An 11,997-nucleotide genomic window follows, 5' to 3' on the forward strand; every position below is an offset into this window, starting at 1 on the left:
TATAGAAAAATGTAATTCTTAGTATAATATTTTTATTAATATATTTTTTTAACAAAAAAATATAACTTTCATTGTTATGTTACATGAAAACTATAAGAAATTAAAATTAATATCCAGAAATATTATACCATAATATCTCTTTAATCCAAATCTCCTTCCCTTATTAATTTATTATTCTTTTACAAAATATTTTTTATCACAATTTTTGTTTCTTAAACAAAAAATTATCATCATCAAAGCAAGTTTTATAAAATAAAATAATAAATTGATGATTTTGATATGAATATATTCAGAAAATAAAAATAATAATGTTGAGAAAAGTCATATGAAAAATTTACAATAAAAAAATTTAAAAATAAATTTTTTACCTGAATTTTAAAAAAAATATGGATATTAAGTGCATACATAATTATTTTGAAAAAAAGTGTTAATATCACCATGGAGGATGCTAGTATTATTTCAAAACAATGGCTTTACGTGGATTGTTGTCTAAATATCATTTAAATAAATTTATTTAAAAGTAATTCAATTACAAAAGGTAAAAAACAATGAGATTTTAAAAAATAAAATAAAATAACACATCATTTATCATTTTTTTTTTGTCATTGGAGTAGGGTTCAAGTTTTTGAATCTCAAAAACTCATATATCAACATTTTTTTCATCAAAAAAACATTATAATGGACATCCCATTAACTTTTATAATTATGTTTTTTATAATAAAACACATTTTAATTGACCTAGAATTTATAATCAGATAAAATTAAAAAAAAAAATTAAAATCTAATTTTTTTTTCAACATCATAAAAAGTGGAAACCATCTTCATTAAGTTTCATATTAAAGTTATTGGTAGCTAAAATCTGATTACACAAAAGCTTTCTCTATCTTAATTTTCTCTAATCGTTTTCTCTTTTAATTTTTGGGACATAAATGAAAAATCTAAAATTAGAAGGTACCAAATGTAAGCAAAAAATAAAAAATAAAAAACTAAGATTAAAATATAGATTTTTGCATCTTTTAAACAATAAATAGTTAAAAGAGATTGTCATTTTTGTTCGATGTTAATTTTGATTTTTTATTTTAAAATAATCTCAAAATCTTCCATGAAAAACTCAAGATGCCATTTAATATTGAGACAACCCACAACAGTCAAGAATTATAAAAAATTAAATTAAAGAAAAACGTTTGATGACCAAAACAGAACGAAATCAGAATTCATGGAAATGAGGCAAAAAAACGTAAAATAAATAATTCTATAAATAATAATAAAAAATAAGATGATGAATAGAAAGCGTACACCACCTATTTTATTTGTTTTTTAATTAATGTCAATATATTCGCAAAGCATTTGGCTAAATGATATTATTGATATTGCTTTCATGCGAATGTAACCGAGGAAAAAAAATGAAAAAAAAATGAAACGCATCACATGAATTGCATTTAGAATATAATAATTGTTTTATAAACTTTACTCATTAAAAAAAAAATAATGTAACATAACAATCACTACTTTCATTAATGTCTAGAAAATAATAATAATAATAACAATAATAATAATAATAATAATAATTTATCCTAAATTTCACAAGGATTACATGTGTCCAATGCCCATGCCAAAAACCACCCCCTCATGTAAAAAATTCAGAGAATGCACATTCTCTCCATGTTTTTATCAGTGTCCACGTGCTTTTCACTCATGTCACGTGACACAAAACTTAACAACCTCCCTCTCCTCCCAAGCCTTGGTTTGCCCCTCTCCTCCTTTCCCACTATAAGTTATAGCACTGAAACAGACCACTCTCATGGAAAATGTCACGCGCTTAAAACCCAAGCTCTAACTAAACCCCCGCCTCTAAAACCCTAACAAGATTCTCCTACCTTTCTCCCTCATCACTAAAACGATGAACCAAAACGACGGCGAACCGGCTGAAGAAGAATGCCTCCCCAAACCCGAAACTTTACAAACCCTAACTGCTACCCATTTATCCAGTTCAATCCCGAACCTCTCCGCCTCCTCTCGCGCGATTCCGTCGAACAAAGACTTCCATTTCTACTACAACTTCGATGAATTCAAGGTCCCGATTCAGGAAATCGCAGCGAAATCTCAGTCGCTACTCGAATCAATCGGGTCTTCCTCTTCAAATGATTTATTCAAAGAGAAATTACAGTTCCCTAGCGATGTCGACATCGACGAGGCTTATGATTGGTTGGTGAATGTAAACGACGAGATTTTTGAGCGTTTTGATACTTCAATTGACGAATTCAAGAGAGTCCGAGAGGAAACGGGTCGGGTTGTGGGCGTGGATAATGAGGATGGGTTTCAATTGGTGCTTGGGAAGAAGAATAAGAAGTTAATGAAGGATGCGTTGAATGATGACTCGGCGAGTTGTGCTGGTGTTAAGTCAGGAGTGAAAGTGGCGGATAACAAGCAGGGGATTTTGGGAAATAAGGCAAAGGTCCCGTTTCATATACCTACGATAAGAAGGCCGCAAGAGGAGCATAATATTTTGGTTAATAATTCGAATAGGGGTTTTGAGCATGTTTGGTTGGAGAGAAGCGAAGATGGGTCGAGGGCTATTCATCCACTGGTTAGTGATTTACACATTTTTAGATTTCTAAATTGTGTTATAGGGTTTGATTCACATTGTTAATCTTCTTTTTCACGGTCATTATTATATTTGTAATGTTAGACTTCTGTAAAGCATGCATTCAGAATTGTGTATCTTTAAGGCTTTTCTCAAGTATTATTGACTAAAAATGTTACCAATTACTATATAATGTATGGCAGGGTTAACCCTTGTGGTGGTGAGTAGTCAATTGGATAGTAATTGTAAGGAAAGGCTGAAGGGCTGAAGTGTTAAAAATTAATTTAGATAAATTCATATTTTTGAGCAGTCTGTTGATTTTATTTGGTAAAAATTGTGCAATGTGGCGAGCATCTGCATGCATGGTTGAAGAAGTGAAAAAATCCACTCCCTCTTTCAGCAAATTTTCTAATCTAATGGTTCTTCTTTTACAAATGTTTTGGGAAGTTAATTTGATCTCTATGGTTGTTTCCTTATCAGGCACATTGAATGACTTCTGATCAGTTAGCATCTCTAAATATTTTGATTACTATATAAAATGTAATCTTTGTATCATATCTGTATTCAAAGAAGTTTTATTGATCTTTACCATCATAAGCATCTCTTGCTGCATTCTTTACCAATGTTATCCAGATTGCTTTTTGGATCACACAATTCTACACCTTTGCATTCCAAAACTCACCCGACAATTTTACCCTCTAAAATATTGTACTAGAATGAGAACAGTAATTGAAACACCAAACTCTTTAAAATCTCTGGCAGTGCATTAACTTATTCTCGTTATATTCTCAATTATTTGGTAATTGAGCTTTGGATATGTGACCAAATGGTTTGAAAAACTTCAACACTGAAGAAATGTCTTTTCATGGGCTTGATTTGATTATGGACCTAACCAAGTGTTAATTTGATGACCTTGATCAATAACTTATCTTATATATAATAACTGTGTTTTATTAACCAGCTGATTTTTCTACAAAAATTCTCTTTATATGTGACTGAATATTAAGGAATACTGGAAATCAGTAGTTTTAATATTCATAAAAATATAGATCAAAAGTGTGGACATAAAACTCAAAGACGGGATGGGTGAGGGAAGGATGGGGTTGCACATTTTAACTTATTCTAGTTATATTTATATTTTTAAAACATAATTTTAGTAGTATGTAAAATTTTTCAGTATTTATGATTTGATATTTTAGACACTCCATCAGGATGGGTGAGGGAAGGATGGGGTTGCACATTTTAACTTATTCTAGTTATATTTATATTTTTAAAACATAATTTTAGTAGTATGTAAAATTTTTCAGTATTTATGATTTGATATTTTAGACACTCCATCAAGCCTTCTTAAGAAAGTAATTTGAACAACCTTGATCTTTACCTCAGGTAGCTCTGAACACCTTAAATATCTAGCTTTTATTTTTAGTTCTTTACAATTATTTGATGTTACTATTTCCCGTAAAACGATTCCTGAGCTGCAGATATAGTGAATGAAGTTAATTTTATTTGATTTACCTGAAAGTCACTCTAATCTGTTCAATAATTACCTCTACCTTTTCTCCACTTTCCTCTTTTTGCTTGGAAATAGTTCCCAGTTGTTTCCTCAGGATTCATTTGTTACTTTACTTTCTAGGTTCTGAACTGCCCCCCATGAGATCTGTTGGGTGCATTGCTTACAAATTGACCTGGCTTTTCTTATAACATGCATAAGAGCAGCATACCTTCTAATTTGCTTATTTGGCAATATTCTGTGCCAGAAGGTTTTAATGTCCTTGAAAGGTAATTTAAATGACTGGGAAACCTTTCCTTTGACAGGAGCTGGGTTCTTGTATTTCCCTCCCAGCCTGAGCAATCTTGATTGAGGGATGTGAAGCAATGCTGAATCACCCATAGGTTTTCATCACATCTAGAATTCATAGCTAAGACAGATGCTGACTGTTCTATTCATGAATGAGCTATTTGTTTGCCTTATCCATTTACTTAATCAGGTGGCCTTCAGATTATGTGTGTGCTATGCATGGTTATGTATCAATTTGTAATGGATTCTATTTATCCAACAGAATATATGTTCATGTTACATCATTGACGATGTTTTGGTACATCATAAGGGTTTGAGAGGCTGTTGGTTGTATTTGTTTATATATTGATGCTGTCTGGAATTTCTTTAACTTTGTGATATGGTTTGGACCTAGCTATTCATTTGTTATTCTCATTCCACATCAGTAGCTTTTTGCTTACTTCATTCTTGTATTTTTTGGTTATGATTTCTGAAGATAGAAGACTCTAATTAGCTTCTTATTATTCCTCTCTCATGTGTATAGGAAAAGCTCTCTGTTCTTGATTTGGTGGATAAAAGAATTGGGGATGTTGAGCCTGCGCCACCTCTTCCAACAGAGAGTACTCCATTTAAGCTTGTGGAAGAAGTCAAGGATTTGAAGGAGTTGGCAGCTAAATTGCGTGGTGTAAATGAATTTGCGGTAAAAACTGAGTATTTCAATTGTCATTATTAGTTATAACCTTTGAATAACTAAACTAGAAGTTCTATGAATGCCATTTTGTTTCTTTCTTGAGTCCTCAAATGCACAACCTCGTGTTACAGTATTGCTGCTTTCCTCCTGTGATTACTTTTTTTGTTATCATAAAATTTTGCAATCACTCTTGAAGGTCCAATTAAAGGGCATAACTTTATATAGGATTACCTGTAAACTAACTTCAGTCATAGATGATGGCTTCATCTAATTTTTTTGTATGTCCTACATGCCAGTTCAATGTTAACGTTTGCTTCTTTGTTTGTTTACAAATTGCGGAGTATGACCTTTTTTGATCCAATGGCTAGGTTGATTTGGAGCACAATCAGTATCGATCTTTTCAAGGATTGACATGCTTGATGCAAATTTCAACTAGAACCGAGGATTTTATTGTTGATACATTAAAACTTCGAATACATGTTGGCCCATATCTTAGGGAAGTTTTCAAGGATCCTGCCAAGAGAAAGGTCTGGTATTGAATTTCTGCTTTCCATTTCCCTTGCTCCCTCCCTCTCTTTTATGTCAGGTTTGTCATATTTGTGATAGAATTTAATTTAACTAGGTCATGCATGGAGCAGATCGAGACATTGTGTGGCTTCAACGTGACTTTGGCATATATATCTGCAATCTGTTTGACACTGGACAGGTCTTGTACTTTGACTTTTTTGCTTCTCTTAACCACTTGATTTTATTTTTCTTGCTACTCAACAGTTCTTTATTTCAACATCATATACAATGACTCTGTAAACTCATTTTTTCAATATTCTATCCAGAAAATCTGGTATCATAGTGGGTTCATAGCTAGTTGATGGTTTGGGTGTGCCAATCTGGTAGTATGTCGTGTGATCTTGTGCAATTTTATTTTTCTTATACACTCACAACCTTCTCTGTCATTAAAAAAATTAGGCCAGCCATTTTTTGTATTATTTAAAATGTAGTTTCTTGTTGTCAATATATGCCTCTATGAATCAAGCGAGGCTAGAGGTCTTAGTTGGGAAATTACAGATCAGAAGTCAGTTTTCTGTGTCCCTTTAAAACAAAGTGTCAGATCCTTATTCTTGCACATCTTAGCTGTTAGATTTACCAGAATTTAATTATTTTATATTTCATGACCTCAATAATTTCTTCTTTTCTCCTTTCTCGTTGAATGTTCATTAGCATTTAGTGCTTCTTTTGATTAAGACTTTTATTTCCATCCCTAGGCCTCGAGAGTGCTGAAGCTGGAAAGAAATAGTTTGGAGTACCTTCTGCATCACTTTTGTGGGGTCACTGCCAAGAAAGAGTAGGTCCCCATGTAATCACTTGATCTGCCACTGCTTATGGTTTGATTCATATAACTTTGCACATACTTGTATGCCTAAATTTACCAGAGTACAATGAGTGTTTGTGTTTTTTTTCTTTTTTCCAGTTTGGTGTGTGTAGTTGTTTTTATAAAAATCCCTGTAGAGTTGACTTGTCTGTTCATGGTAGATACCAGAATGCAGAATGGAGACTACGCCCTCTTCCTGATGAGATGATCAGGTGAATTCATATTTTAGAAATTGTCTTTTGTTTTCCAAACATGCCACCTAGAGCATATACTGGAGTCTTGAGCAACTATTTCATGCAATCAGTGAACAAGTGTGCTGGTGAATTCAGATTAATTAGATGAATCATTTTTCACATTTGGAGTCAATGATGGTTTTGGTTTTTGCTAGACTTGAAATATAATCAACTAGTTGGCATAGGTCGCTTTTCCAGCTATGCAATCAAGGATACTTTCCATGTGATGTTATGATACAAGAATGTGTGATATTGAAAGACTAATAAGTAGTGTGTTGCATGCAAAACCTCACCACCCCTCATAATGCCAGTGTAGTGTGACAGCTTTCCCACATACAAAGATTTTCTTGTTTTTGCTGTTTTATTCACTCATGTCAAGTGTATATTTCAATCAAAATTGATCAATTTGTATGTCTGATTTTCTATTATACCAGCCAAAAGTGTTCATCTGTTGATCTGTTCTTTTGATACACAGATATCTGTTTCTAGAACAGTGATGATTCTGTATTTGTTTATATATATATATATATATTGTTCAAGAAATTCTATTTAGATAATTGTAAATGTCAATTTTTCAATAGGAGAATGAGAAAATTGAAAAGGAAATCATGGAGAAAAAAATGGGAGAAATTTTAAGAAAAGGAATAGAGGTGCCGAAAACATGTTGGTTAAACTTTTCTATATATTAGAAAAAAAGGAAGAAAAAGACCAGTGGTGGTTGCTGGGACCACAAGTGAGTGGATATGGAAATGGAAGGAAATTTCACTCTTTGAAGAGTGAGATATTTCAGGCGTTTAATAACACATTGTTGGTATTTTATGAGAAAGTTCCATCTAGTGGTAAAAGTTTCTTTTGTAATAATCTTCCAGTTGTGTAAGCTTGTTCTTCATCATATACAATTTGTTTTCCGGAAACAGGATGAATTAGGACTTGCATGGTGCTCCGAAGTCTTTCAGTTTTCTCATATCTCTTAATGCTGTTTTATCATCGTTGTACATCTCTATTATTGATATTGGTTTAGGTAAATGTAGTCGATGTTAACTCTCTACAGTTATCTAATGGGTGAATTTTTTGGTGACAGATATGCCAGAGAAGATACCCACTATCTGCTGCATGTATATGATTTGATGAGGGCATTGTTACTCACAAAGCACAGTGACCATGATAATGGCGATCCACCATTGGTAGAGGTATAGTTTTGATAAAAACAACAGGCATTTTCTAGATTGTTCAACCATATGAAAGAATGAGACGGCCAAGACTGGGAGGATGGAATGTGACTATCATCTGTCCTTTCCTCAGTTTTGTGTGGGAGCTAGGTCTTCTATTTTGGTTGGTGTTATTCTTGCTTGGCGATATTTTTTGTATTTTTTTTATTCACATGTCTTTGGACAAGTGAAGATTCATACCAAAAATGGCACATTGCTAGAATTTCTGTAAAGTTGAGCATTGGATTTGACATCACTATTTTATTTGGTTACAAGTCCTTTAAAGCTGCAACCTTGATTTCTTCCATGTTATCTTTGATGGGAACTGGGAAGGCTTTCCTTCACCTGATTACTGGAGTCGATTATGATTTTAGAAATAGGTTATGGTCATTGTCGACTACAACATTACTATAACGAGTGAGTGATTGTTGATAACAGGTCTACAAACGCAGTTATGATGTATGCATGCAGTTGTATGAGAAGGAGCTTTTCAATGAAAATTCGTATCTCAATATGTATGGGTATGTTACAGACCATTTTACTTTAAGATAATATGTATCATCACATGAACTGCGTAATATTTTATACAGCAATGCTTTTTTTTTTTCCCTTCTTTTTCTGTAATTTGGCTGTTTCTGTGCCATTTCTTTCTTTGGTATTTACAATATCTTGAACATAATCCACCAGTGCTTAATTTCTATACTTTATTTCTGAGGTGCTGTTATGTCTTGATTTAGGTTGCCTAATGCCGGTTTCAATGCTCAGCAGCTTGCCATTGTTGCAGTAAGTAGTTGCCTTTTGTCATTTACTTAATTTGTCAAATTGAGTGAACTAACACTGCAATAGATACAACTTTGTTGCTGAGTTATTATGGACTCCTGTTTGGTTTAAACTTGGTTATTTTACCTACTTCATTTCTTTAATTTCCAGGGGCTTTACGAGTGGAGGGATGCCATTGCCCGTGCAGAAGATGAGAGCACGGGATATATATTGCCAAACAAAACTCTTCTTGAAATTGGTAAGAATCTTCTCAAATTTGTCATAACTTCAACTTAGTCTCTTTGCATTCTTATGGTAAATGTTGACTCTTAAATCTTCTTTTGTTTGGAAATGGTGAAAGCCAAGGAGATGCCTGTTACGCCTAGCAAATTACGTCGACTGCTGAAATCAAAGCACTCATATATTGAGCGGCACCTTAGTTCTGTTGTTAGCATCATTAGGCACTCCATGCAAACCTCTGCTGCTTTTGAAGCTGCTGTTCAACATTTAAAGGAGAGATGCATGGAAACAGTAAGACTTGCTGCACATATTTGATGATCTCCACATATATATCATAGAGGTGTCTCAGCACTGAATTTAGAATTTATTATGAATCTTAACCTACAAAGATGCCTAAATTATGAGTTCATGCTAGAAATGGATTTAATAGCTATTTAATTGAGGGCCATGTCCCCCTCCCTGGATGATGACAGGCTGAGGATTCAACCTATCTCGTGTGGTGTTGCTTTGACTACAGTTTTGAAGAACAAAACTGTAGATATTCTTTAAAAAAGAAAAAAAATAGTGGGTTTTGATGCTCTAGCCAAGGTACTGGGTCTTATGTGTTTAAAGTGAAGCGAACCTATTCACTTGAGATTAACAGAGTTGCACTCTAATTTGAAAAGTTGGGCAAGCAGAATGAGTCCAGGTCAATCTGAATTAACTGCATGGTTGGGCTTGTTTAATAACTGCTCGAAATTCTGATGGTCCTTGGATGTAAAGTTGTAATCATGTTTCCCATTAAGTTGGAGAGTTGCTTTTACTTTTTTCTCCCCTTAGTGCCCTGTTTATTTGATAACTGAAAGATATTTTTTTTGAAGGCCTCACAAAAAGATACAGAAGTTAATCATGGTTGTGAAAAAAAAAGCGTTCATGTTGGCAATGGAATGAATGGCAGTGTGGCTGCTGAAACTTCTGTGCAGCTGAATAGAGGGCTTCAGAAGCAGGGAAGCAGTATTGTTGAACTTGGCAAAGATGGGCAAGAAAGCTCTGCCAAGCATCATGGTGAAAATGGTGGAGTGAAGACTGGATCTAGTAGTTATATTTCAGATACATCTCCAGCAGCAAAGGTTGTAGATATTTGATTAGTAGATCGATATTTATCCTTGTTAGAGATCTTTAGACTAACATGTCCCCTTTTTCTGCTCAGGTTGCTGGAGCAACTGTTCAGATTCTAAAGAAGCCAACTGGTGCTTTTGGGGCCCTTCTCAGGGGTGCAGCAGCAAAGAGGAAACTTGGTACTGATAAAAAGGTGAACATTCTACCCTTGACTTTGCTTCTTCTTCAATAATCTAGACAGCGTTCACATAAGCCAGAACATGGTAATGGATCTTTCAATAGGGTGGTCTGCCTTGTGGTTGAGTTTGTGAGTATATTAATTTTGAAAGGCATTAAAATCAGTATCATACACACTAAATGGAAGGTGCATGAATGGAAATGTTCTTGCCCATCTCTATCTGTTATTTTTCTCTTTTCTTTTTCCCACTGAAGAGTTTTTTTTTGGTTGGGGTTCTGTTACAAATTCTTTTGAACTGTCCACATTATTTAGCATGTTCCTTTCATACCTTTGGTAATTCCACCACTACTCATTTATGCCAGGGAACACAATTTGGATGTCTTCACATGCTTAACTTATCAAGTCATCTTGATGCATCTAACTGCCTTTTATCCTTGTTTAAAACTCCTTTTATTCTATTTTTGACTTTTGGTTGACATTATTTTTACAAATATTTAGGTCGGGGAAGAGGTCAAGTTAGAAAAGATAAGATCTTCAGTGAACCTTCCATTCCTTTCTTTTATGCCCAGAAATGAACCTCCAAAACCAGTAGTCGAAGAGCCCATTGTTTCAGAAATTTCACATCCTGGAGAATCTTTGGCTGTCCCAGCTACTGTTTCTAGTTTGCAAGATATAATAATGTTGGATGATGATTCGGATATGGAACAAGACACTCTTATTGGAGAACCAGAGAGAGATGATACCAAGACCACAAATGTCAACAGGGATGACAAATCTTCAGGAACTGCTTTGGAAACAGACATAGTTGAGGAACCTGTTTCTCTGTGTGATTTGTCTACAAGTTCCCAAAAGCGCTTCCAATCCAGTAATCAAAATAGAGGAACTGCAGAAGGTAAGAAATCTGGAGAATCAAGTAGTGTTTTGAAGCTGAAGCCATTTGATTATACTGCTGCACTCAGATTTGGTGAAGGCCCGACAGAAAAGTTGGAAGTAGGGAATGACAAAAATCAGAGGGACGTGCGTGTTTCTGTGGGTAAGATAAAAAGTTCTCCAGGAGCCCCAGTACAAAAGGATGATGAGACAGGAGAATTTCGTGAAGGCAGAAGACGTCAGGCCTTTCCCGCAACTGGGAATAGGAGTGCAACATTCCGATGAGTGCGTTAGGAGTGTAGTTGTAGAAAACAGTTAAAGATAATATCTTGTCAACGCTCTGAAATTTAAAACAACTTTTCACGTTACCATCCAATGCAGGATCGCAGCATTTTCCTCTTATGGATTCCTCGGATCATAAGCACCTTGTGCATTGGTGACAGCTTGTGTTTTCATGGAATTCATTCCCACTGGTTGGTAGGCTTGTTATGCTATAGGTTATGTGTGGAAAAGGGATCAAGTTGGGTCGGCAGTGATGTTGGGGGAAGGCATGCTTGTGTTTGTTTGTGATTGCAGGGGGGATTGAACGGGAAGGTTGGAAGCATTTATCATAGCAGCAGTCCGTCCTCTCGTTGCAGTGGGAGACAGATGAATGGTTTCTGCTCAAGGCCTTGCAAAGCCGACGAAGGCTGAAGCTCATCACGTTTCTTCTAGATTTAGGAGGGGTGGAAAGGACCTTTGAAGAATCTTCGGAGACCGACTCAAAAAGGAGAGACTGGCTAGTGCCGATTCCATTATTTGCGTTTTAAAACTCTCTGAAGAGCATTTTTCTTGTCCGGCTAGACTGTTTTATGAAATTCCCCTTCTTTTACAATATTTGAAAGTCAACTATGAGCAGATGCACGTGAGTCTTAGGTATTAAGAGGCCTGGTGCTTGTTTTCGCTGCTAGTTGTCGATCAAAAGTATGTGAATGCTGTTATTTTTTTTTT

The 11,997-nt window shown here is 34.7% G+C and overlaps 1 protein-coding gene across 1 annotated transcript; it reads left to right on the forward strand.

Annotated features, from left to right (window-relative positions):
- Nucleotides 1–1,776: 1,776 nt before the first annotated feature.
- LOC105108904 (exosome component 10-like) lies at nucleotides 1,777–11,701 on the forward strand. Its single transcript, XM_011003400.1, has 14 exons — nucleotides 1,777–2,587; nucleotides 4,906–5,061; nucleotides 5,421–5,579; nucleotides 5,675–5,758; nucleotides 6,315–6,394; nucleotides 6,583–6,633; nucleotides 7,736–7,844; nucleotides 8,301–8,383; nucleotides 8,600–8,645; nucleotides 8,793–8,880; nucleotides 8,983–9,152; nucleotides 9,722–9,970; nucleotides 10,051–10,152; nucleotides 10,636–11,701. Exons 1-14 carry the CDS (start codon nucleotides 1,901–1,903, stop codon nucleotides 11,290–11,292), a joined length of 2,721 nt encoding a protein of 906 aa, XP_011001702.1. The 5' UTR covers nucleotides 1,777–1,900; the 3' UTR covers nucleotides 11,293–11,701.
- Nucleotides 11,702–11,997: the final 296 nt, after the last annotated feature.

This window comes from Populus euphratica, unplaced genomic scaffold (genome assembly GCF_000495115.2).
Source record: "Populus euphratica unplaced genomic scaffold, PopEup_1.0 scaffold201.1, whole genome shotgun sequence".
NCBI lineage: Eukaryota > Viridiplantae > Streptophyta > Magnoliopsida > Malpighiales > Salicaceae > Populus > Populus euphratica.